The sequence below is a fragment of the Stegodyphus dumicola genome, chromosome 9 (genome assembly GCF_044657685.1).
Source record: "Stegodyphus dumicola isolate Sdum_Otavi_A_Nest chromosome 9, ASM4465768v1".
Classification (NCBI taxonomy): Eukaryota; Metazoa; Arthropoda; class Arachnida; order Araneae; family Eresidae; genus Stegodyphus; species Stegodyphus dumicola.
This window is the reverse complement of record NC_140776.1, coordinates 171,791,402-171,817,496: the sequence shown is the minus strand read 5'-3', so window position 1 is coordinate 171,817,496 and position 26,095 is coordinate 171,791,402. Positions and strand designations below refer to the sequence as shown.

Sequence of the window (26,095 nt, the reverse complement as noted above, 5' to 3'; positions counted from 1 at the left end):
AATTCTCCAAAATAACGATGCACAATAGGAAAGGTGAACGTACGATATTTTTGTTGAAATAGTTTATTTTAAAAATCAACTCTTCTCAAGAAGTATTTGAAACAAACGAGTTATTATATAAAATTTAAAAAAATAAGTTAATAAATATTTAAAAATATACAAAAATTTCCATTCGTGGCCTCTGACATGTAAACAGTTAAAGCTAACTAGATCGAACTTCAATGAACGCATTTCATTGAAAATAAGAATCCACTTAATTAATATATAATTTTAAAAAAAAATATTCATTTAATTTACTGAAAAATTATTTATTTTACCCGATTAAGATATAATTTTAACAATTATTCATTTAACTTATTGTAAAATTATTCAGGTTTATACTATTAATATTATGGAAGAATTAACACAGAATGTTAATTACATAAATACTTGTACAAAATTTTACTGGTCCCTATAACTTCTTCCGTTTCATTGTATTGACTTTTAAACAAGTGCTTAAACTCGTACAATCTACGTAACCCGTTTCACGAATATCGATGTGGAAGTGTTACTTTGTGATCGAATATTGGTACCGATCATTTTTTATATTATAGTCATTATTCGAATGAACTATTATAATAATAAATATTATCAGTAATAGAACAAACATTTTAAATATTAACAGCATAACAGCAATATTTCCATAAGCCTAAAAAAGTAAAATCGTTCTTACTCTGTTTTTAAATATTTTGTGAGATTACTGTTGAATTGAATTTTATGTGGTTTCAGCGCGAAGAACATGATATTTAATAAATAAAGGTAACACACAAAACGTTAAAAAAATGTCTCTTTGACTGTAATATATTAAAATTTTATTTACTTTATTAATCCAAAGGGGCTTTGTCCCCGAAGGACTATTGTTTTCGTTTTGCGATTTTGCGTTTAATCAATATAAATGTTCGTTTCACTTTTCAAACTGTTGCCACCCAATGTTAGAGTCTTGCATTATATTTGAAGAAATTAAATAATGAAAAATCTGCATGAATATAAGTCTATTTCTCGCATTGTGATAAAACAACGGTGCCTGGAGCCATCGAATTTTGAATGACGTCATCCTCCTACGAATATGGGCATGTGGAAGATCAAATCTGAAATTTGGAATTTGTTTTATGGTCGATTTAATATTTTGTAAAAATTTAACGAATTTTTGAGTAACAACAAACTCAACGATTTAAAAGCGGAACATGGCAACACTCTACGGCGGGTAAAAAAAACCTTTTTATCTCCAGCAAGCGCGGAACTGTGTATCGGAAATTCTAAAGATAAGTTCATTTTAAAATTATTTTGCGACATTTGTACTGAACTGAATTTTATGGTTTAAGTGCAAAGAACATGATATTTAATAAATAAAGGTAACACACAAAACATTAAAAAAACGCCCCTTTGGACGTAATTTAAAATCTGAAAGCTTTCAGATTTTTTTTTTAAATTTTTTTATTAATTTTTTATACTGAAAATTGTTTTTAGAGCATTTTATACTTCCATATAAAAATAACTCAAGAGCTTCCATATAAAAATAACTCAATTATATAGAAATAACTATATTTTCACGTAGAATTAGCTCAAGAATCTATCGTCAACGTTCTTATTAAAAATAGTTTTTAAAGTACTTAATTTTATTATTTAGCAAAATTAACTCTAAAATTACCTGGAAACTTAATACAGCCAATCTTGGATATTCGAAAACCGCATATAGTTAGTTGGTTTGTATTCTATTTCTGCTGTCTACGTACATTTGCAGTATTGAGTGTGATGTGGAATTAATAAATTGCATAATATTGTAATACTGTTTGTTAATTGCAATACTAATGTTAAATTTAATATTTAAGAACGTCCCAAATACTAAAGAAAAGTTGCTTATCAATATATACAACGCCACTCAAGGAATTACCAGAAGTGCTATTAATCACGACTGTTTGTTTACGTTTTTCAAATAAATGACTAAAATACATTTTCAAGGATTGTAATGTTGTACGTCAAGAAAATTACACAGAGAACAATGAGTTTTTTCCATGCGAATTCGGTTGCATATATAACATTCGATAATACTGAAATTTATACAATAATTAAGTACTGTGTGTATTTTAAATTTGTGTTGTTATTTCAGACCAAAGTAAAATTCTGATATTTTTTGTTTGTCTGTTTTACGAAGATATATTCGAAAAATTATTTCAGTATTAAGTTTAATGAAATACAAATAGGGTTTTTAAGCTATAGCTTTGGATTATCATTCACAAGCACTGCTTGGACACAATTTAAACTCGGTAGCTTCTCAGAAAGTAATTTAAAATATGTAACAGAGCGTTGACCATAATGCCAAACATTACAAGTGAGCTAAATAAAAGATTAGAAAGAAATTAGAACTCTTATTCGCCATTCTAGTCTTAAGCAAACGGGCGTTTTTTTATTTTTTTGAGTGTTACCTTTATTTATTAAATATCATGTTCTACGAAACGAAACCATGAAATTCAATTCAACAGCAATATCACAAAATCATTTTAAAACTGTATTAGAATTTCCGATATAAAATCTCCGGCGCTGGAGAATTTTTTTTTTTCCCGTACAGTGTTGCCATTGCTCACTTTGAAATCCTCGAGTTTGTTAATCAAATATCATTGAAGTGTTACAAAATATGAAATCGATAATAAAACAAATAAAAAAACTCTATGGAAGATTACGTTATTCAAATTTTAATTGCTCTACGTACCGTTGTTTTATCACAATGCGAGAAACATACATACATTTATGCAGATTCTTCGTTACTTAATTTCTTTAAATATAAGACAGGGCTCTAATATTGGGTGGCAACAAATTGAAAAGTGATTTGCAGTTTATAGTTTTCAACGCAAAATGCCAAAACGAAATTAATAGTCCTTCAGGATAAATTGCACATTTGGACTAATAAAAAATATATATATATAAAATGAAATAAAAGTATTTTCAAATGAAAAAAGAAGATTTAAGTCTGACAATGATACCCAGTTACGCTAAAATGTAATTCTACTTCGAAATTCTTTTCGTCCCCTGAAGCAGATTTGCATTACTCATCAGAAGCTTCAGAGCTTCTCGCCAGTAGTGGCGACATCTATCGGTGGCACGGAACATTAATCATTGCAAATCAAAATATAATATATGTATCGTCCGAAACTTGCTTCCTGTATTGCAGAAGGCTCCATTTAAAGTAATCACATTTGCTCACAGCTATTTTGATAAAGTTAAACGATAAGAAACAAATGCTCTTCAAAACAACAATTTAACTAAACTTACTATAAATATACTAAGGACGGTCATAGCATTTTGAATTGGGAATTATTAAAAGATTGTTTATAAAACTCTTCATAATGTTCTTAATGCAGAAGTTCATTTATTAACTGTTCATAATATTTCTGAAAATTATTTGACCAATGCTATAATCCTAATCTTAATATGTAGAGAGAGTCCCTCATTCACTGGAAGAAAATAAACATGCTAGTGTAAAATACTAGTGCGAGAAAGCAACCTTAGTTTAGCATACATGTTTTTAGAGAATGTTTTCTTCCTTTTCTCTACGGAAAAATAAATTCTGACATTTTTTTTTTCTCACCCTTGAAATCGATAGAATTATTTAAAATCTTCTCCAACTGCGTTTGCTTTTTTACCTAATTTCTAATGCCAAAACGAAATTAATAGTCCTTCAGGGCAAATTGCACCTTTGGACTAATAAAAAAATATAAAATGAAATAAAAGTATTTTAAAATGAAAAAAGAAGAAGATTTAAGTCTGAAAAATGTGTTGACTGATACCCAGTTACGCTAAAATTTAATTCTCCTTCGAATTTCTTTTCGTCCCCTGAAGCAGATTTGCATTACTCATCAGATTCTTCAGAGCTTCTCGCCAGTAGTGGCGACATCTATCGGTGGCACGGAACATTAATCATTTCCAAATCAAAATATAATATATAAACTGAGCTGTTTAAAGACTTAATCCCTAATCTGGCGACATTTCTATACCACTTATCAAATTTTATAATCTATTTTGACGTAATTTGGCAACTTTTTCTTTTTTCGGTGAATTGGCTTCAGTTACATAAAAAAATATTCGATAGTAAATTGATAATCACACTATAGTAATTGCTAATCACACTAAGCGACTTATTTTCTGTGTTTCCTTGTACAACGGTCGTGATTTCGACATTTCCATAACAACATTCGAATGGTAACATTAGCTGAGATCACATATAAAGCGGCGTTTAGCTATCTAACAGTATTTCATAACAGTTTTGACTTCGTCACTGAGAGTGAGATATAACGAAAAATATGTTTCAAAGGTAAAATAACTAATAAAAAAAATCTGACAGCTTTTAAATTATACATTACGCCCAAAGTGGCCATTTTTAACGGTTTGGGTGGTACCTTCATTTATTAAATATCATGTTCTTCGCATTTAAACCATAAAATTCAATTCAATAGCAATATCGCAAAATAATTTTTAAATGAGCATATCTTTAGAATTTCTGATACGCAGGCTCACGCGCTTGAGATAAAAATGTTTTTTTCTGTACAATGTTGCTATCGCTCGCTTTGAAATCCTTGAGTTTTTTAATCAAAAATTCGTTAAAGGTTTACAAAATAGGAAATCGATAATAAAACAAATTCCAAAATCCAAAGTTGGTCTAACACATGCCCATTTTCGTAGGAGGATTACGTCATGCAAAATTCAATGGCTCTATGTACCGTTGTTTTATCACAGTGTGAGAAATATACATACATTTATGCAGATTTTTCATTATTTAATTTCGTCAAATATACTGCAAGACTCTAACTTTATACTCTAACTCTAGTTTGAAAAGTGAAACGGACATTTATAGTGATTCAACGCAAAAGTGTGTCAATGTTCATTGTTGTCAAAGCTCACTTTGAAATCGATGAGTTTGTTAATCAAAAATTAGTTAAATTCGGACAGCGGGCAGGGAAACGAAATTTTCGTAGCACAAAATTTTATGTTAACTTTTGGACAGAAAGTCTCTACAGCTAGTGCACCAACTCATAGCCGGTGATGTTCTATTGCTAGTTGACTTAATTCGCTGTTCTACTTAGAGTTTCAAATATGAACAAATGGCGGCCTCGTTAGGCTTAGCATCATTTAAAATTTTAAGTTATTTTTACGTATTCTACAGCCATTGCATAAAAACCTTAACTAAATGAGAAACTTAACTACATTGACTAAAGGCATAAAAAACTTAACCGTAACTTAAAAACAATATAATTCAATCAATTTTAAAGCCAAAACAATTTGTATAATTTACAAATATATAAGAATAAAAAGACTGAGCTCACTGAGCCGAGTAACAAAGTAGATATATATATATATATATATATACATATATTTATATACATTTGGTGTGGACGATTGCAACTAAAATACGAGGTGCACATCTACATGTTATAGCAGTCGTACATAAAAATTTCACCGTTCTGAGGCTACTTGTTTTTGAATTATGCGAGATACATAGATATATACGTATGCACAGACGCCACAAAAAATCTCTTAAGAATCCAATTTAAATCAGTTTTATAATTTTTTGGGGGGAAAGTCCTTTATTCTGTCTTTACGTACAGATGTCACTCAAAAAAAATCGTTAAACTGCATTCGATAGCGGTCGAAAAGCATATTTTCTTTGAAATACGATACGTGTTTTCTCGATTACAATACTTACTTCGTGCAAAGGAAGCGAAAAGCGAAAGCAAGAAAGAAAAAAGAAATTAATGAAAAAAATTAAGCAAATCACGCAAAATAATGCGATAAATCGCCTCATGTTATTTTCTTCTTACTCGTCAATTGAGTAGCTTATTCAAAGAAGAATTTCTTGTGAAAATATTGAAAACTTATTCATTTTTTAAAGCTGCTAATAGCGATTGTTTCCATAATGACTTAAAAATAAACTATTTGCTAATATTATTTAGAATTTTGTTATTCAGTTTTCCGGTTAAATTAAATTAAATCTCAAAAATCATTCATTTTTATTTCATGTTCTGATATGAAATTAAGTTGTTTGCTTCATTCCATCTTCATCTCGCAACGAGCATCTATAAATTCTTCCACCTACCATGTCTCTGGATAACAACCATTCAAAATCACTTTTAATTTTTCATCGAGCTCCTTAATATTTTCATTTTTACTTCCTTGTACGAAGTAAAAAGGAAGTATTGTAATCGCGAAAAGTTTCAGGCAGCATATTTCAACGAAAATATCCATTTTGACCGCTATCGAATGCAATCTAACAATGCTTTTGCGTGACATCTGTACGTAAGGAAAGAATAAAATACTCTTTTCTCCAAAAAAAATTATAAAACTGCTTTAAAATGAATTCTGAAGAGAATTTTTCGTGGCCTCTGTACGAACGTATGTACGTACGTACGTACGTATCTCGCATAACTCAAAAACGAGTAGATTCAGAACGTTGAAATTTTGTATATAGGACTGCTATAATAATGTAGATGTGGCACCTCGTACTTTGGTTGCAATCGGCCGCACCAAACGTATACAAATATATTTATATATATATCCACTCTCTTACCCGGCTCAGTGATCTCAGTTTCTTTACTCTTATATGTTTGTAAATTGTACATTTTTTGCTTTAAAAATGATTGAATTATGCTGTTCTTATCTTCCGGTTTAGGTTTTTATGCTTTTACTAAATCTGTATACAATATTTTTAGAATTATCAACAATTTTAAAGTTGTTTAATTGCCGCTAAGCCTAATAATTTTTTTTTATGGCGGCCATTGCTTGTTTACATTTGAAACAGCAGGGTAGTGGATTTGTTGCCAATTTAAAGGAACTTAGCTTCGTAACAACAAAGATAACGCCTTCATTTATTATTGCGAATTAAATCATACTTAATCCTTTCTGGAATTTTTTCGAGGAAATAAGTGTTTAAGATTTACTTCGAAATTTTTAATATAGATATTTTGAGTTTTTATGTATTTTTGCCTTCTCGCGAAGTGAGAACTGAATTTATTGAATGAGAAATACTCAGTCGTCTGTGAAAAACCGTTTATTTTTTCTTTTGTTTGCTTAATTTCTTTTATACATCATTCTAGCTTTATTATAGTATTTGAATAGAACATGTGGCAACGATTAGATAATTCTTTAAATGATATAATCTTTGTGCATTCTGAGTTAAAATATGAACGAAATATAATAACTGTTAAGTGAACCTAGCGCCAGAGTGTCGCTACAGTAAACAAATAGAGTGAATTTTAAAGAATGCATTTATTTTATTGTGGTTTATGCACAGTCGGCGAAGTAGATTTAATTCAATCCAGTAAGTTTAAATGAAATGTAAGAAAAAATGCGTATAATTTAATATTCCGTCCAAGGAAGTCATGTGGTGTACACATCAGATTTTTTATTAATTAATTTGCTGCGATAAGCTTTTTTATCAGACTTCGCAACGCAGTTCAGCAATTCTTCTGTCAGCAATATGTAAAATGTATTTTCGCTTCGAATCATTAATCTTTCAGACTCCTTTGTTATTGAAGTAGAATAAATTTTATAAGGTATTTCTTCCGCCTTCTGTGCATGCCTTTATGGTGTAGTTGTCAGCACACTCAGCGCGTATCGAGATATCTGAGGTTTGAGTCTCGGTGAGGGCATTGCACATTATTCATCTCTCCTGATTCGAAATAACCTATGGCGCCCGAACTAAAAACGGTGGTGAATGGATTCTCCACCACCAGGATTTTGCGATTGGATCCCCTAATCCCCTGTGGCTCTTTAAAAGGGGGATTCTGTAATGTATTTCTCCTGCCTCCTTAGTATGCCTTCGTTGCGTAGTTGGCAGCAAACTTGGCGCGTGTCGAGGAGGCATTGCACATTTTTCATCTCTCCTGCTTAAATAACCTAATCTATTTATTTTAGGCAAGCAAAAGAGATAAGGGGGCTGGAAATTAACGAAGGTTTTGTGAAAGCTTGGTTTGATTTATGTGATTAGGACAAAGCTTCGAGGGCTATCTGCCTAAGGAAGAGGATGCCTTCGTGGACGACGTTATATGAGAAACTGGCTCCTATACACATTACACATGGGGTAAATCACGAAAATGCCCATGAGGCCAGCCTTATCGCGAAATTTTTACCCTGAGCCAAACTACCAGTGTTCAGAGAATTTACCACTCTCCCGCTGGTGGACCGGCTTTGTGAGAGACCCTTCAACTCCTTATAGCTCTCCCTGAGTATTACACAAGGGCAAATCGTGGCGGGGAAATGTGAAAACATGCGATCAGCGCATTTGCTGAATCTTAACTGCTCGGTTACTGGTGGGGGGAGCTACATATATCAAGGACTGTAATTAATAGTCCTTATGTAAGAACTATTATTTAAATTAATAAGTTACTTATGAATTAGATCCTTACTATCGATTCGCTTTTCGTTTCCTCCTCAGAGTGTAAATTAGACAGTATTTAAACTAAGTGTGTTAGATTAAGTTTGGAGATATAAAAGACTACAGATAAAGAAAACAGATTTGCTACAGATAAAGAAAGACGTGCCAATTACTGAAAATTTCCATTTGTTTACTTATACACCAGTTTCTGCTGCACGTGCGACCTACCGGCCACGGTTATTTAAAGATGCTATTATAAATGAGTTGCTTAATAAGCATGCTTCCACTATGTAGGGTGGACACTTCAGCCAAACACGTGATCTGGGGCTTTAACTTCTCTAACGCTATCAAGAGCGTTATACATAACTATGCTCTATCTAAGTAACCCTGGATATTTTCAAATACTAGAATGAGACAGTATTATCATAATGCTGTAAATCTCATGCCAGTTTTTTTGACGTTTCCATGACTTCGCCATAGAAGATGACACTGTTTATCATCAGATTATCTTCCTGTGAACTCTCGAAATTACAAACCATATTCTCGAAGTTACTCGGTTAGTTTCTACGAAGTTTCACAAAATTTGGTTTTTAGGCGGAATTTGAATCGTAGAATGGAAATATGAAAAATAATAATTATGCCACTTCGGAAAGAATAAATCCGATTTTGTAACAAAATTCGCATGTTAAAACAAAGCTATATAGTATATAAATGTAATATATATCCTATTTCGCGCTTCGAGACATAAAAAAGCGCAATTTCAATTTGATCAGTTGACCGAGTGGAAAGAATCTCATAGAAGTGTTCAATTTTTTCCGGGAGGGATAGGTTCGGTGTACGTACATTTAAGAAATTTTGTTAGCTATCATAAATATATATATATAGTGTAATTTCTATTTTCATATTTCTCAATAATCTCGAATTTCATATAAACTGTGTTTGTAAAATATATCGCCAAGAAGTATTTTTAATTCTAAATCAGGCTATATTTGTTCATTAATACTTATATAAATGCCCAAAAAAGTTTAGAAAGACGACTTTAATTAGTTTCGTACACACAAAAGCAATTCAATCAGACAACTTCAAAGGAAATCATTTTAGAAATCACTTTTATTATGAAAGTAGAAAAAAATCACATTCATATGGCAAGAATCATAATCAATCCAGGGTTTAAACACGCAGAACATTTACTACTGAAGATAAATAAGAGTGTGTATATGTATGTGTATATATATATTTATATATATCAATCATAATAGTCCAATAAAATTCAAAATTATTAACATCCTTCAGTGGAAACTTGTGCGAAAATAAATAAAGAAATGGCCTTGTACACATAACTAAAAAAATATTGTTGTACATAGTTAAATACATCATAAAAGTCTCCAATCTTTGCTATTGTACAGCTATCATCCAACATAGAGCACAAAATATTAAAGCAAAAAGCTTTTACAAAGCACAGGTGTATAAACAAATATTGTAATGAAGGAAAATTTTATTCCATAAGATTACTTTTGTTTCTTAGAAGTAGCGTGCAGATCTTTTTAAATATTATAATAGTTCACTTACAGAATTCTAGACTTTAAGCAACAGACTTTAGAGGAATTATTTCACATATTATTAAATATTATATATTATTATATAGTAGTCAATAATACACTGAATACAGAAATAAATTATTGATAAGATATTATTGAAGAATACAATTGTATTACATTTCATAATGTAGATGTATTTGAAATGACAGCTTCTTCGAGGTAGTGCTGTTTTCACTAATTGTATGGCATCAGGAAACTAGGCATTATTGTCAGGGAAAGCATGAGTAAAAAATAGAAAATAATAAAATGTTTTCTGAATAAAGATCATGCATGACATTAATAGCAAATAGGAAATATTACATTATTACTTGAACAGCGGGTAAATATGTGTAATAAATAATAAATATTAACTCTTTCGCATCGAAGTCGCCCCAAACGCCCAAACATTCAGACATCGGCTGGACGCCCGAAACGCCTGAATAATTTCCTACCCAGTGCTTTCCCCCATCACGTTCCTGCATTACTCATTGCTTTCAGGTGTTATTAAATCACATGTCAATCATTCTTTTGAAGCTACCAAAAGTAGCTTCCTTGTTTCCTTTGTTCCTTCCTTTCCTTTGTTCACTGTCAGTGTTTAGCTTTTGATGCCCGAAGTTGCAATCCCGTCCCAAGGGCAACTTCACACAGTGTCAAAGCGTCGAAGAAAAAAGTTCTCGCTTTACTTAAGTAAGGCTATTTAACGCTTTACTTAAGTAAGGCTATTAACAAGTTGAATTTGTCATGGGGGAAGTAAAAGCATTCCAGGAGAAATTCTTAGATACGGGCGTTTTCGATGTTTGGGGAATTGATATTTTGCCCTTTCTCGATGCGAAAGAGTTAAGTGCTAACACCGGGTAAAAAACAAACTGTAAAGATGAAGTTATTTTAACGTCAAGCAAGACGTGAATAAAGCTAGGAAGATTATGTTTATGTAAAAAACAAGTTTTGATACAAAAGGTGCAAAACAATTACTAAACCATTTGGTTCTTTGCATTTTTATTGATATTATTATTTCCGTTCATATTACATTTTTATTTATATTATATAAACAAAAATATTTAATATAAATTTAAAATGCTGTGTGTATGCTAAAACTGAACATGACAGAACCACGAAGGAAAGAATAAACATACATTGCAATCAATAAGGAAACATATAAAATTAAAATTAAGTAGCAAATCGTTATAAAATAATATTATTTCATTAATAAATACTGTTTCTGAAGAGCATCCGGACACTCAAATCAACGTGTCACCGGGAGAGTCAGAAATGAGACCAAAATACATTTTACTCTGGTTCTTCTGATGGCCAAGTTGGAAAGAAATGTTTAAGATCAGTTTTAAAGCTGTTACAGTTTGAAGTTTTATCATTTACCGTATTATGGCTGTACTACTATAAAAGAATCCAAACTTTTGATTTGGCAACCTTTTCTTTCATACACACACAAAAAATACATATATATATATATATATATAAATGCAGCGTAGTCCCATTTCGACGACACCGGTAAACAGTTTCAGAGACCTTCGTTTCAAAGGCACTTTGTAAAAAAGAAAGAAAAGAAAAAGAAAACACGAGCACCATTGAGTAAAGTGGCCATGCGTGTAGAATAATACTAGTTGCATTTCACTTTCGATCCCACACCATTTGCAATATTACCATTGGTGTGGCTGGAACATTTTTCTGCAATCTCTTCTTTTTGAGAAACTCCGTTCACTTTTGGTGAGGTTGCCTTGAAGGAATTCTGGTAGAAATTGTAGAATAGAACGAAGAATAAACCAGCGCAAATAACGTTAATGTAGACACTAGTTTTTGCTGCAGTACAGCCTGTAATTGGCATTACCACGGTGACAAAAAGTATAATCAGGATGAACTGGATCTGAAATAAAATCAGGAAATAACATGTTAATTAAATTTGTAATAATTACTTTCAGATTCACCAAAATTAAACATTGTTCTAGCTTCCGTTTCATTCAAGTGACACATATCCGCTCAAAGGAGAAGGTTAGGAAAATTAAAGCACGCGCATTAAAGCAAGAGCGTTTAATAGCTACTAAAAGGTAACTGCAACTCATGCCTTGTAGAATAAAGGGACGCCTTGCTTATTGCTTCGTTTTCCATGTGTAAGTTCCTTTATTTTAATTAACCAGCTATTTTATGTTTTGACCGCCCGGTGACGAAATGGCTAGCGCGTCGCGCAGCTGCACAATAGATCCGGGGTTCAATCCCCGGGCTGCGCAAGGTTGACTCAGCATTTCATTCCTTAAGTGAGTCGATAAAATGAGTACCAAGTTCGCTTGGGGACTAAACACCGGAGGCGTAATGGCAAACCGCACATTCAGTTTATCAATGCTAAACGAATTTCGCATACTGCGCATGCCCAGAAGAGAATTTGGCACAATTACGACTTTGGCACAGTCTTAAAAGTAGACAATTACGGCGTATGATTGATATTCTGTTATCTGGGCGTAAACAGTTCGGGGTTTTAAAACTTGCTAAGTTGCTTCATTACTTTAGAGTATAAATATCGATTGTCTACTACGCAAATTTTCGTTTAAGAATGATTGCAAAAAAGGAAACATTGCAAGATACATTAGCTGAATCTTTATTGATTATACTTGTGAAGAATAAAAGCAATTGCGTATTTACCATAAGTTCCATTCGTATATACCTTAACAAATTAAAGTATAAATCCAGTTTAAATTGCTGAATTAAAGGAAAGGAAATTATATAAATAACCGTTATTAAACATAAGGTTTATGAACAAAATAAACCAAAACTAAATGAAACAGAAGCAGATGCATTAAGCACAAACAAATTTCGGTAGTATTGCAATTGTAAACAGTTGATAAGACATACATGACGCGCAGGCTTGTGTTGGGTTGCTTTATACTCCTCTTAGTCGCCAGTATTTCCTCCTACGCCAACGGTAAACCACTGAGCATGCGCAGGATGAGAAATTCGTTAACATTGATCAACTCAATGTGCGGTTTGCCATTACGCACGCCGGGTGCCCTGCGACAATATGACCATTTGCCCAGGGTATATGCTGATGCACTCCGAGTCTCAAAGGTCAAGAAAGCAGAAAAAGGGCACTGCAGGCCTTGGCCCGCTAGGGTTGTTGCGCCACTCAGTTTAGTTTTATTTTACGCTTTAAATATGTACTGTCATTTCTCCCTTCCCGTTTGTCTGCCGTAATGCAAATTTAGTTAGCGTGTATTCAAAGGAAGGTTTCCGGAGTTCAATTCAGAGCATCTTCTACCTCTCGTGGCTACATTATAGGTTGCTATCTTAGATAAGAGTTCTTGTCTCCGACTTTGCGTATCACTTGCGGATAGGTGAATTCCACGCCGGTAAAGTTTCGAGCCAACTTTGCGTTAAACAGAATTTGTAGCCTTCGGCTTTAAGATTATTTGACTTATTGTTTACTTATTAAGTTATCTAGCCACAAATCCCTGGCTGACATGTAAGCACAAAATGTGCCTCCTATTCTTATTTAATTTTTAAAAAGTGTTTCTTACAACCTTTCCTTAAAGATTACTAAGAGTTTAGACTCTTTGGATGACAGCCAAGCATACTAAACTCTACACATGTTTGGCTTCCCCCTTTATACTTTTGCTTCCCTGTTTTAACTTAAAATTAGCTTGCCAACTAGATTTTAAACTGTTATCAAAATGGAGTCAAACCCTCCTTTCTTTTTTTTTTTTTTCCTTTGGCTTTGCTGACGCTTTCAACTAGTTCCAGCATACTTAGAGAATCTGCAAAGCGCCGCACTCCTGATCAGATATTTTTTAGCTTCGTTTTTTCCTCTGATAAAAAACAAGGGTACAGAAGCTCTCAGCTACTGAAACGAAGGACCTCGTTGCTTATTTTCTTTTTTATTTACATTAGTTTAGTGTTTCCAACTCCCCACTCAACATATTACATATTTACATACTACATATTTACATCACAACATTACGGACATTAATTTTAAGTAATAAGTCTCTTGGACCTCTTTAATATTTAAAGTATTCCTCATTGCACATTAGGATACATTCATGGTCGTGCTTCTCTTTCTTATACAAGCCCATATTTGTAACCTGGCCTTAATGGAAAAATTCATATAAAATGCTACGAATTTATTTTTCACTCAAATCAAATTGCTCCTATTTTATTTGCCTTTCCTTCGCACCTGAGCTTGATTTTTCTCCCTGAGGGTAGAAAGACCTAAGCGGATGCAAAACAAGCCATCTGTCTACTTTGGCTGTCTGTCTGTTCGTTAGAGGTAATTCCGATTTATTTGGGAAACTGTTAGTCATGGTCAGACGCCATATCAATTCCCGTTGACATTCTAAATTGCCCCTTGCATCCCAGCTTTCTATATAGTGATTAGCGATAAAACCCAAGGATCTCTTTTAGAAGCTTTAATTCTGATAATTCGAAATGCAAAGACAAGTCGCCTGAAGTATTAAATGTGATGCCAATAACTAATAGACTTTTCGGTTCGTAAATTCTAATTTTAAAGCTCACAAGAAATGGACAAATGAAGTTTATTGAATTTTAAATCTGTATTTGTACAAGACAGAGGTTCTAAACCAGGGAAGAATCTTCCCCAGGGAGGAATTTCAAATTTTTAGGGTGGGGAATGTGGTCAGCCTTTTATTTAGCTGTTATGAATTTAGTTCTTGTTCATGAATATTAAGAACTACTTTTATTCAAGTTTTGGTATTTATTAGCTTTTTTTTTTTTTTTTTTTTTTTTTTTTACCTTTTGCTTGATGGATTTTTTTGAGTTTGGGAAGGATATAAGATCATCGTCTAGCAATAGTGGAAGGGGTATATAGGGTAAAAAGTGCTGGGAACCAGTGTTAGAAAATAATTACAATCAGAACGATAATTCGTGGACATTCAAGAAGCATTTTTAATATAGTTAAGTGAACACGCTTTCATAAAAACAGAAATTTTAAAAAAGAAAGAAAGAAACCAATTCTATAGTAACTCACAGAACTACCTTCCCCATTTTTTTTTTCCTCCCTGCGAAGAAATCATGGAGGTAGACCTCCATGGAAGAAATAGTTTGGGTATTCATAATCGGCGTTATACTATAATGAATAAAGCTTTCTGGTGGTGGCGCCATCTATCGTTTACCGAGCGCGAAATTCATCGCATGCAAGAGCTCTTAGTTGCTAAACTGATGCGCATTACATTTAATCAGAATTGCCATCATAACCGAGAAAAAGTTTCCTGTTTGAGTTTAATATATTGCTATAGAAGTAACGGATTTTAAATCGGAAGGTACTTTTTGTTAACTTTTTCAGTGCTTAATTAGGACAAATAATACTTATCCAACAGAATTATAAAGAAAACATTGTTATTGTTAAAACATAGAACGCAAGGAATTGGCAATAAATTTCGATGGAATCAAAATATTTACTACAACAGTTGTACATAGTCATGAAAGACGAATCAATATAACCTTAAACACAAATATCTACACTTATGTTAGCAATTTACGAATAGTGAAAAGATACTTCAAATACTTTTTAAAAAAATACTGCCTGCAAAAAGATAAATTAGAGTCAAATTTATGTTCTTCTGATTGCATTAATCAAAACTTTAAGCTTCTAAAAGAAATGTATGACAATCCGGGCATACACTAAATTATCAGGATCGAATGAAACAGAATTTTTTGACAAGAATTGTATATTTTCAATAAAGTGCATACGACGTCAGAAAACAAGTTGTTTATAATTTGAAGGTTGAAGTTTGAGACAGAGACACATTAAGAGATGGGTAGGGTGCTCATATAGAGCCATGCACTTAAAAGAGATAAAAACTAAAGAAATATTTTAAATAAAGGGTCGTTTAAACTGATTTCCTCAGAACACCGCATGTATTCCCTTTTGTTGGGACCAAAATGTATCCTTGGAGAGCTTTTGCTTGGAGATGATTCCAATGCTTTATTAGAACAAAGCCACAAAAATTTCTAATGCTATTTTTGGGAAATACCTAACTAAGGATATTAGACAAATTCCCATTTCTATTTTTTAACGCTTACCGCAAGCTATATTTTTATAACATACGCAGTCTCTGATGGTATAACTCAGGAAAAGGAAATATATATGGATGTAATGATGTTGTAGAAATACTGATAGCGTCGATATTGATCCATAATGAACAGCAAACTCAACAACCGAAGCAGATTAAATATTCATTTTTATTTCAACTGACATTTGAAGCAACAAATAACTGGACACTACAATCACGCCTATTCCAAAACATTCACTTTTTTGTACTGCTGCGCCTGGTAGAAAGTGTAAGCAGCAATCTACTTCAGCCGAAGTGCAGATAGCAAATGTGTAGTTATACAGTGTGGAAGTTTATTAAGAGAAAGGTTTCTGTTCAAATTTGCTACGTCATCCTCGTTACATAAAAGTCATATAATGGGTAAATCTATAAATCATGAAGTTCAGAAAAGTGATTATTATTTAAAAATAGAAAGTTAAAAATCCCAAATTAAAATAAGGAATAAAAGGGTTATTGCAAAATTAAAATTAATAATTTGCTTTCATATTTACTTCCTTGTACGAAGTAAAAAGGAAGTATTGTAATCGCGAAAAGATTGAGGCAGTATATTTAAATGAAAATATCCATTTTGATCGCTATCGAATCAAATTTAACGATGTTTTTGCGTAACATCCGTACGTAAGGACAGAATAAAAGACTCTTTTCCTCCAAAATAATCATAAAACTGCTTTAAAATGAATTCTGAAGAAAATGTTTCGTGGTGTCTGTACTTACGTATGTATCTTGCATAACTCAAAAACGAGTAGCCTCAGAATGTTGAAATTTTGTATATAGGACTACTAAGGTTAAGGTTTTTATACCTTTAGAAAATCTTCAAGCAATATTTGTAGAATTATCAACAATTTAAAAGCTGTTTAAGTGCGGTTAAGCCTAATTTTTAAATAACATGGCGGACATATTTGTTTACATTTGAAACAGCAGAATAGTAAATTTGTTGCCAATCTAGATAGACTAAGCTTCGTAATAACAAAGATAACGCCTTTATTTATTATTGCGAATTAAATCACGCTTAATCCTTTCTGGAATTTTTCGAGGAAAAAAGCGTTTAAGATTTACTTCAAAATTTTTAAAATGGATATTTTGTGTTTTTATGTACTTTTCCTTGTCCCGAAGTGAGAACTGAATTAATTGAATGAGAAATACGAAATCGTCTGTGAAAAACTATTTCATTTTTGTTTTGTTCGCTTAATTTCTTTTATACATCGTTTTAGATTTATTATAGTATTTGAATAGAACATGTGGCAGCGATTAGATAATTCTTAAGATGATATAAATTTTGTGCATTTTGAGTTATAATATGAGCGAAATATAATACTGTTATGTGAATGTAGCGCCAGAGTTTCGCTATGGTAAACAAATATAGCGAATTTTAAAGAGTGCATTTATTCTATTGTGGTTTATGCTCTCTCGACGAAGTAGATTGAATTCAATCCAATAAGTTTAAATGAAATGCAAGAAAAATGCGTGTAATTTAATATTCCGTACAAGGGAGTCATGTGGTGTACACATTAAATTTTTATATTATATGTATATAGAGTTAGATTTTAAAACCCGTCACTTCACTGAAAAGCTAATGAATGGGTTTCGAGAATATATGTTTATAGATGCTAAGTACTGATGAACTGCTAATTAGTTGAAAATCAGTGTAAATGCTTGCTACATTAATTTGGTTATCTTCCCTATTAAAGTAAAATTGCACCGAAATTTCTTACCATTTGAGCAATGGTGAGGTATCGTTTCCACCACAAGTACTTTCTGACGCTGGGTCCCATGGCAGCAAGTCCGTAATAACTGTACATCACAATGTGGACAATGGAATTGATAATGATTGGATAAGCCTGGAAACCACCTGAAAAAGAGCGATGATAATTAATTCATTTGTCCCTAAAAATATTCTTACCTTACATGCACAGAATTCTTTCTACACATAATAGAATCGTGTAGCGATCACGCGGTGGTATGTTCGCTTTGTCCTACTTCTTGATACACTGCGAAAAAAAAAAAAAAAAAATTAAGGTAGCCAGTTCTATATCTAGGCTGATTGATGAAATTCAACTTGCGTTTTTCATGTCTCGAAAGCTCGACTTAGGATATGTATTAGATTTATATATAGCATTGTTCTAATATATGTATTTTGACACAAACTCGGACTGCTTCTGAAATAACATACCAATTTTTTTCCATATTTTGATTCGACGACTCAAACGACGCCAAACTACCAAGTTTTGTAAAAATCGCAAGAGTAGTTTTTAAAAAAATTAACTTTCAAAATTTTAGCTCCTCAATGTTGATTGAGTTTGGTATATATTTATTAATCTCTCTTTTTTATTAAACTTATTTGATTCTCCCTTTCACATTTCGAAATTTAGTTTCATTCAAAATAAAATACACCCATTTTTTTATGATTTTTCTTTTTAAATTTGTATTTTTAAATAATTTTTATAAATTTTTGCAAAACTTTTTGAATTATAATCTATAAAATTTGTACCATCATCTTAAAGTAAACGTAGGTCTTTGCATACCCGCAAAAAATTACAGTTTTTTATTCAAAATTTCCGAAGATATACGTGAATTTATACATTGGCGGGTTTTGAAATTTGGCATATTTGCTGAAAGCGATAAAACATCAAATGTGGTTTAGACACTTTTCCTAAAGTTATATGGAAGTAGAAACGATGGGACTTTTTTTCCGCTCATGCACAATGTAAAAAAGTAGGAACGAGGTACCTTTTTTTTCCGTCCGGCATAATGGAAGGGAAAGGAAAATTGGTTGCCACATATTAAGAAGTTCGCCAAGTGAATTATTCTTGGCGCAAACTGAAAAAAAATTGTGCCCAGATAAATTTTTGCATTTCTCCATTTCTCCATAAATTTCGCACCATATTTTACAATTTAATCGACTCAAATTGAGTCGTAGAATCGAAATATGGAAAAAATTGGTATGTTATTTCAGAAAAAGTCACATTTTGTGTCAAAATACCTATGTTAGAACAATGTTATATATTAATCTGATATATATCCTAAGTGGCGCTTTCGAGACATGGAGAACGCAATTTGAATTTTGTCAATCGGCCCAGTAGAACGGGAGATATAGAACTGTCCCTTTTTTTTCGCAGTGTAAGTAGTAGTTACTTGCTGGCATCACCCCTTACTAGCACTAATGAGAAGTGCAGCAACGCACGAGTTTCTCATGCCCTTGAAGGTGATAATGATCTTGGGATTCGATCCCCAGTCTGTTATGTGGCAGCTGAATCTCATATTGCTGTTGTAAAAGAACTAATGTGCGACAGATTCTGGCATTTGAACTGCTTTGTAATGCGGGCATGTGATTAGCTCTCGAGATTTCTATAATTCCACTGCCATGGATGGCAGTGGAAACCTTCGTTCTCTTAACTTAACCGTTCTCTTAACCGTCGTTGTACCACAGCACTTAAATGCAAGGTAATTTTGTGTTCACTGGTTTTCTGGCTCCATTTTTCGGGATGCCTCGACAACGCTGCTGCGTCATAAAGGTGCCGACACCTTTATGTAGGTCAGATATTGTTCATAAAAAAGAGAAAACCTTTATAAGGATAACCCAGATTTTATCCATATGAAAACTAATTTCCAACTTTAAAAGAAAAGTAGCCTGTGTAGAGATGGGGGCGCCTTTACAGAGGGATGCTCAACACAAGAGAAATTTGCATTTGCTTTGTTGATGAAAACAGTAAGATAAAATCCTATTTGCATAGCAGCTCTTCGGCAGAAAGTGCGCGCTGTTTTATAAAGAGACTGTTTTTCTCAACTTAAAAAAAACTGATCTTCATTAGTGTGAGAGCTCCTTTACGAACGTTTCTGTTTTTTCGAACATGTTTTTCGAACTCGCGTAAAGTTAGTGACCGCTTATGACGGAGTTCCATTCTGAAGCATCGTCATTTTCTCCTCTTCACAAAGCAACTGCAGTTTTGTGCTTGTGACAGTCTAAAATGCACTTTAAAGAATTGCAGAACTGTGTATAGACTATAAAAAAAATGTCTTTGTCTAGCAACAGTTTTGAAGCATTTAACATATTTACAGGTAGGAAGAAAAAGATAATGTCTTTAAAATACTGTTTTGTCAAGCCGTTTACATGAATGTTTTTGCAATACAGTAATACCCCGTTCTGCGTCGCTCACCTCTCACCAGACTTCACGCAGATTGTTTTGCTAGCGTTTATCAATGTCATATTTGCCACGAGAGATGAGGAGGTCCTTCAAACAAAATTCTAAAGCTCCGTAAGACAGTGTATGGTTTTGAGGACTCGTTTAGTTATTACTTTATACCCAAAGATGCATATTATTGCCAATTTAAAGAAAATCCATTTAAAATAATCTAATGCACTTGGTAACCTTCCTGCCACTTCCTGGTTTCGACTTTCACTTTCGTATTAAACTTGTCTTTTACCTTCAAACACAACCAGTCTGCTTCAATCAGGAAGTCCTCGAAACATTCAAGGCTTACGACATGAGACGGTCATTCGCGCATCTGAACTTTATGAGGCAAAAGACACAGCTATCTGTTAAAGACACGTATGTATGTGTGATTATGGCAAAGCGTCGAGGGCTATGTGCCTAAAGGGAGGGATGCCTTCGGGGAGGACATTCTAAGGAAAACTGGCTCGTATACACTTTGCACATGGGGAAAACCAAGAAAATTCCCATGCAGCCAGCCCGTTCGCGGGATTCGAACATCGGACCGAACTACCAGTGTTCAGCGACTTTACCGCTCAGCCGCTGGTGGGCCTGTTAAAGACTAAATCAGTGTATTATGTGCTGTAAAAATCGCTGAAGAATATTGGAATGAAATTTCCTAAAAAATCTTGAATGACGACTAGGAAATAAATATGTCCATTCATTGTCAAAAACGAAAGGGAAACAACGCCGAAAATTAAGTGATGAAGTCACTCATGTAACAGAAGTTATGAATCTGGCCAAGCATTTAGATTCGGAATTTGATTATGATGACGTCAGCAAGCATAGGAAAGAGTTGACAATTGTTAAGCTTAGAGAGATGTATGAACAAATCTCTACTAAAGCCAACATCTCAAACCCAGATCCAGCAAAAATGTATTTGATAATTGCAAGTTTCGTCTCAAATGAAAAAGAGTTAAAACATTTTGGAGAACATTGATCATAATGAAGAACTATATCCAGCTCCAAAACAAGGAATAAAATAATTAATAGCTCGATATGGAGAAATTTTACACTGTAGTGTTTCCCTTAGTTTAAATAACCGATTATTCTAATTTTTGTTATCTTTTCTGAACTCCTCAACTTTCCCTCGCATTTCCTCGCCAAGATTCAGATTAAAGTTAAGTGAAGAGAGTATTATTCAAAGAGTAATTTCGCTACTCTAGCGCACGTTGTGAGTTTGTCCTCGCTGCTGTTACGGTGAGTTGCTAATACACCTTTTGGCCAAGTCTATCACCGGGTAGGTTGCTGAGTCACCTTAGTCAGCCTTAACCCTTTAACTGTCAAGTTATTTTGATGCTTTGGGTACACAAATTGTCAAATTTTTCCCGAGATACAGTCGGGTTTGACAAAAAGATGAAGCCGAAATAAACGTCTCCCGATATATATTCGGGTATAACAATACGATGCACTCAAAAAAAAAAAAAATTACCCCAAGTAATACTCGGGCGTGACATTTTCGAACACCAGTGCTGTACCCGAGATTATCTCGGGCATGACAGTTAAAAGGTTAAACTAAATTGTTAGTCCAGCACTACTACTTATCTTTGGATTTATTTGCCTTTATACATTAAGTTCTGAATTATCTTCAAACACATGTCTATTGACTAATTATGTTCACTGTTATATAAAATACAGAGATACTGTTAGTATATTTGCATTAAAAATCATCAGTTTCATTCTGTTTATATTCTTTTACGTTTTTATGTAATGCTTTTATATTGTTTTAATACAATTAATAAATTTCACATTTATATAATATTATCAATTTGAAAATCACTCACAAAAGATAAAGAAAAAAAAGAAGGTATGCAAAAATAATTATTTTAAAGATATATTTAATATTTTGAACATCTTCGTTGCCAATAACCGAGGTTAAATTTGTTAAGGTATTTCAAAATATTAAACACGAATACTTTTCTCTTATTTGGTGCGTGAATATTTCTTTTAAAAACAATGTTAAAAGCGTATAAAATATATCAAGTATAGATGCCACGCATATTATATTATAAATATTATTAGAATGTATGCAGTATCACAACAATACTTATTCTTGACTATTACAACAATGCAGCATTATAAATATATTGCAGCATTGTTTCACATTATCTCTGTTTTAAAGAAATATTAAATTTTAGTATAATATTAGATTCACAAAAAATTTCAAAATAAGAATAGATAGTTACTTCTTTCTGTTCTGAAGAAGATCCATCCGCAAAGGGGAAGCGTAAAGTGATGAATCACATGAAGGTTTGTGATCAAGTTATCTTTCTTTCTGAGGACGAAGAATATCTGGAAGAAGAAGTTTGATTACGCAAATGAAAGTAATAATAGCTTTAAAGTACTGAAATTAAATTGTTCCGGAATAAATATTACGTTCCAAACGTATAGCAACGTTTCCTTGTTTAATTTATTCTGGGTAGAATTTAATTTATCCACCACTAAATACATTATGTATTATGTTATACATTATGTATTTAGTGGTGGATAAATTAAATTCTACCCAGAATAAATACAGCAAATGTATTGGCATATGCTTACAAATTTGAAAGGGTTATCTCAGCTTTAACTCTTGTGACGATAGCCATTGGAAGTCATAAACTGTGTCCAGCTTTTAATAACGTTTTTTTATTCAATTTACACCTAGTTCTGCTTTTGCCCACTAAATAAATTGTACAAATATTATGCATGGAAAAATAATATTGAAGCAATGAACGAAGAATAAATGATTATGCTTTTAAACAAATAGTATTAAAATCCGTAATTAAATCTTTACTTCATTATATTTCTCATTTTATAAACTTACATTTGCATATATGTGAAGTAAATTATAATTCACAAAGAAAATAATACATTTGTAATTCAAGAGTACAAATATAGATAAAAAGATATAACTTAAGTTATACATAATTATTAATAAAATTATAATTTAAGTTATATCTTTTTATCCATATTTGTGTATGTATGTGTTTTTTAACCATATGTACTAATATTAAAGAGATTTTATTCAATTCAATTTTCTGGCTGTTTATTGCAAGTGAAATATGCTGCTCAAAAATATACTCTGGAATTAACTAAATTATTTTACAGCATTTTTCTGCACAGTGTCAAATTAACATTTGTTTAATCACCAAGAATACCAATTTTGTAGAATCAAACAGTGAAACAATTTATGTAGTAATTTTATCGAAGTATTCCATCTATTTAAGGCGGGAAATGCTACTTCACTGAGAAAACTATTTTGAAAATTTAATGGTTAATAGTACTAGTACGAATGAGAATTATGAAATATTCCTCAGAGTTAAAAACCAAATGAAAAGTTTTCAAAATGATGCCGTTTGTACTGTGCTTAAATAATGACAATCCATATCGAAAGCTAATTGGGATTTCTTCATGAATCGTGCTAAATAAAATTCATGAAAATGTAATCTGTGTAATTTAAAATGCCACAAGGCATTAATTATTTTGCTATTAGTATCCCAGCTAATGGATAAAATTACTTAGCCCTCTTTTAATAGTTTTAATTTTTATGCATATCAGTGTTAGTTGCCTTGGAAATATATATGCTCATATAAGAAAAAGGTAATAACTATTGAATGTAGAGACATTAGAGGCAAGAGATATAAACGGCTTCATTAAAAAATCCCAAATTAAGTTTATAAAGAGACAACAAGTAGCAATACAGAGCTAGGCTCGCAGTTAGAATGATTTTCAATTTTAATAAGTCAGTATTAAAATATACCGCTGTGTAAACATCAAAAGTTATTATAACGAAGCGTTTTTATTATTACGTATACGTGGTACCTTGCGATTATATCATGGTCAGAAGGATGGAACAATGAGGTGATGTGAAGGTTTGCGTTAAACTACACAGATCAGCCACAGAGATACTAATCCTACTTCAGGTAACCTAATGATCATGAGGCAACGAGTTTTACGCAAAATTTTGTGTGGTACAGGCTTTTGAAGGCAAGGAGCCATTTAGAAGACCTTTCATGACCATCAGCACCAATCATATGGAACAAATTCTGGAACTTGCGCATGCTGGTCATCGAAGGACCATCAAACGACAATTTGGACATAGCTGGTGTGGCATCGGATGACGATCAGACCATATTAGGAAGATCGATAGCAAGATTGCCCGAGTGAACTCGTTTGATGTCCGTACAGAGAATCTGGACCTCATGAAATGAATATGTAGCATGCTGCATCCAATTTTGTCCCCTGCCTACTGGTTCAGGAGTAGAAGGAAAACTCACATTGCAGTATGCGAAGATCTGCTTGATCGTACCGATGATACATGTTGATAATTATTACCAGTGACGATATCCAAGACAGATTGCAAAACGGTTATGTAATTGCTTATACAAAATGACTTCGGGGCTACATTCTCAAAGGCATGAGCATTAGAAACTACACAGATCAGCCACAGAGATACTAATCATGCTTCAGGTAAACTAATGATCATGAGGCAACAAGTTTTACGCAAGTTTTTGTGTGGTAAAGGCTTTTGAAGGCAAGGAGCCATTTAGAAGATCTTTCATGATTATCAGCAGCAAGTATATGGAACAAATTCTGGAACTTGCGCATGCTGGTCATCGAAGGACCATCAAACGACAATTTGGACATAGCTGGTGTGGCATCGGATGACGATCAGACCATATTAGGAAGATCGATAGCAAGATTGCCCGAACGAACTCGTTTGATGTCCGTACAGAGAATCTGGACCTCGTGAAATGAATATGTAGCATGCTGCATCCAATTTTGTTCCCTGCCTACTGGTTCAGGAGTAGAAGGAAAACTCACATTACAGTATGCGAAGATCTGCTTGATCGTACCGATGATACATGTTGACACCGGTGACGATACCGGTGACGATATCCAAGACAAACTGCAAAACGGTTATGTAAATGCTTATACAAAATGACTTCCAGGCTGCATTCTCATAGGCATGAGCACTAGAAAAGGTGCAATGTTGCGCAATGTGACTATTGCAAAGAAGATGATGTTTAAACTTAGATAAGTGTTGTGTAATTTAGTCAATATAGCCAGTCGAGGAGCTTTTTGATACACTCTTATATTCTCCTCCTTTACCCCGTTAGAGGAACTCATAATGAAAAGAGGAAATGAGTTTATTTCGGCAACGGCTCAGCTGACAAGATGCTTCAGTGATGGAGCCTATTAGCTCTAATAAAGCACTGAAAGATAAAAGCATCCCACACTTCTGCTTTAGCATCTGAAATCCATCTCTGGATCGGAGTGAATCTCGTCACACTTTGAAGCAACATTCTATCACAATAATAAAACTGTGGTGCTAATTTTTTCCCCAGATCCTTACCTCTGGTGAAGTTGCTTGGCTATTTCATGATCTAAATACTTTATGAATTAGTTTAGTATTACCTTTTCCATCAAGAACTTATTTACATCAAATTTAACTCAATGACCTAATCCTAATACATGTGTCGTAACAAACGTTTTCGGTTAGAGTAATCAATTTGCCCTTCACGGTTTTTCACTGAAGTCACTACAGTTCTTCATTTCTGTCCATCGTAGTCAGACGAATGGAGTTCAGGTGACAACAAGTAGAATTTTAAATTCTTGAAATTTAAAAAGGCTTAACCAGAAACCATACGGTTTCAAGCACAATAATGCTTGCGGATCGAGGAAATCATGAGATTTGCTACTGATAATTATGTCTTCAAGGAATTCTGCGATTGGAAATGTCTTTACCAGAGATACAGTGAGTCCCATCCCATGTATAAATGCGAATCTAAGCAGTTCTTCCCTTCTTGTAACGATGGCAGGACTTGTTCATGCCACGGTTTCAAATAATACTGAGCA

The 26,095-nt window shown here is 33.0% G+C and overlaps 1 protein-coding gene across 6 annotated transcripts in view; it reads right to left on the bottom strand.

Annotated features, from left to right (window-relative positions):
- Positions 1-9,492: 9,492 nt before the first annotated feature.
- The window catches only part of LOC118203248 (very long chain fatty acid elongase AAEL008004-like), a 138,950-nt gene continuing 122,347 nt past the window's right edge, over positions 9,493-26,095 (bottom strand). For all 6 annotated transcript variants that reach the window (XM_085824344.1, XM_085824347.1, XM_085824348.1 and 3 more), the window contains 3 exons: positions 22,441-22,546; positions 17,759-17,895; positions 9,493-11,857 (listed from right to left, as the gene is read on the bottom strand). In XM_085824344.1, coding sequence (XP_085680470.1) covers positions 11,594-11,857; positions 17,759-17,895; positions 22,441-22,546 — 507 coding nt within the window. In that variant the 3' untranslated portion in view covers positions 9,493-11,593. The remainder of the gene's footprint in view (positions 11,858-17,758; positions 17,896-22,440; positions 22,547-26,095) is intronic.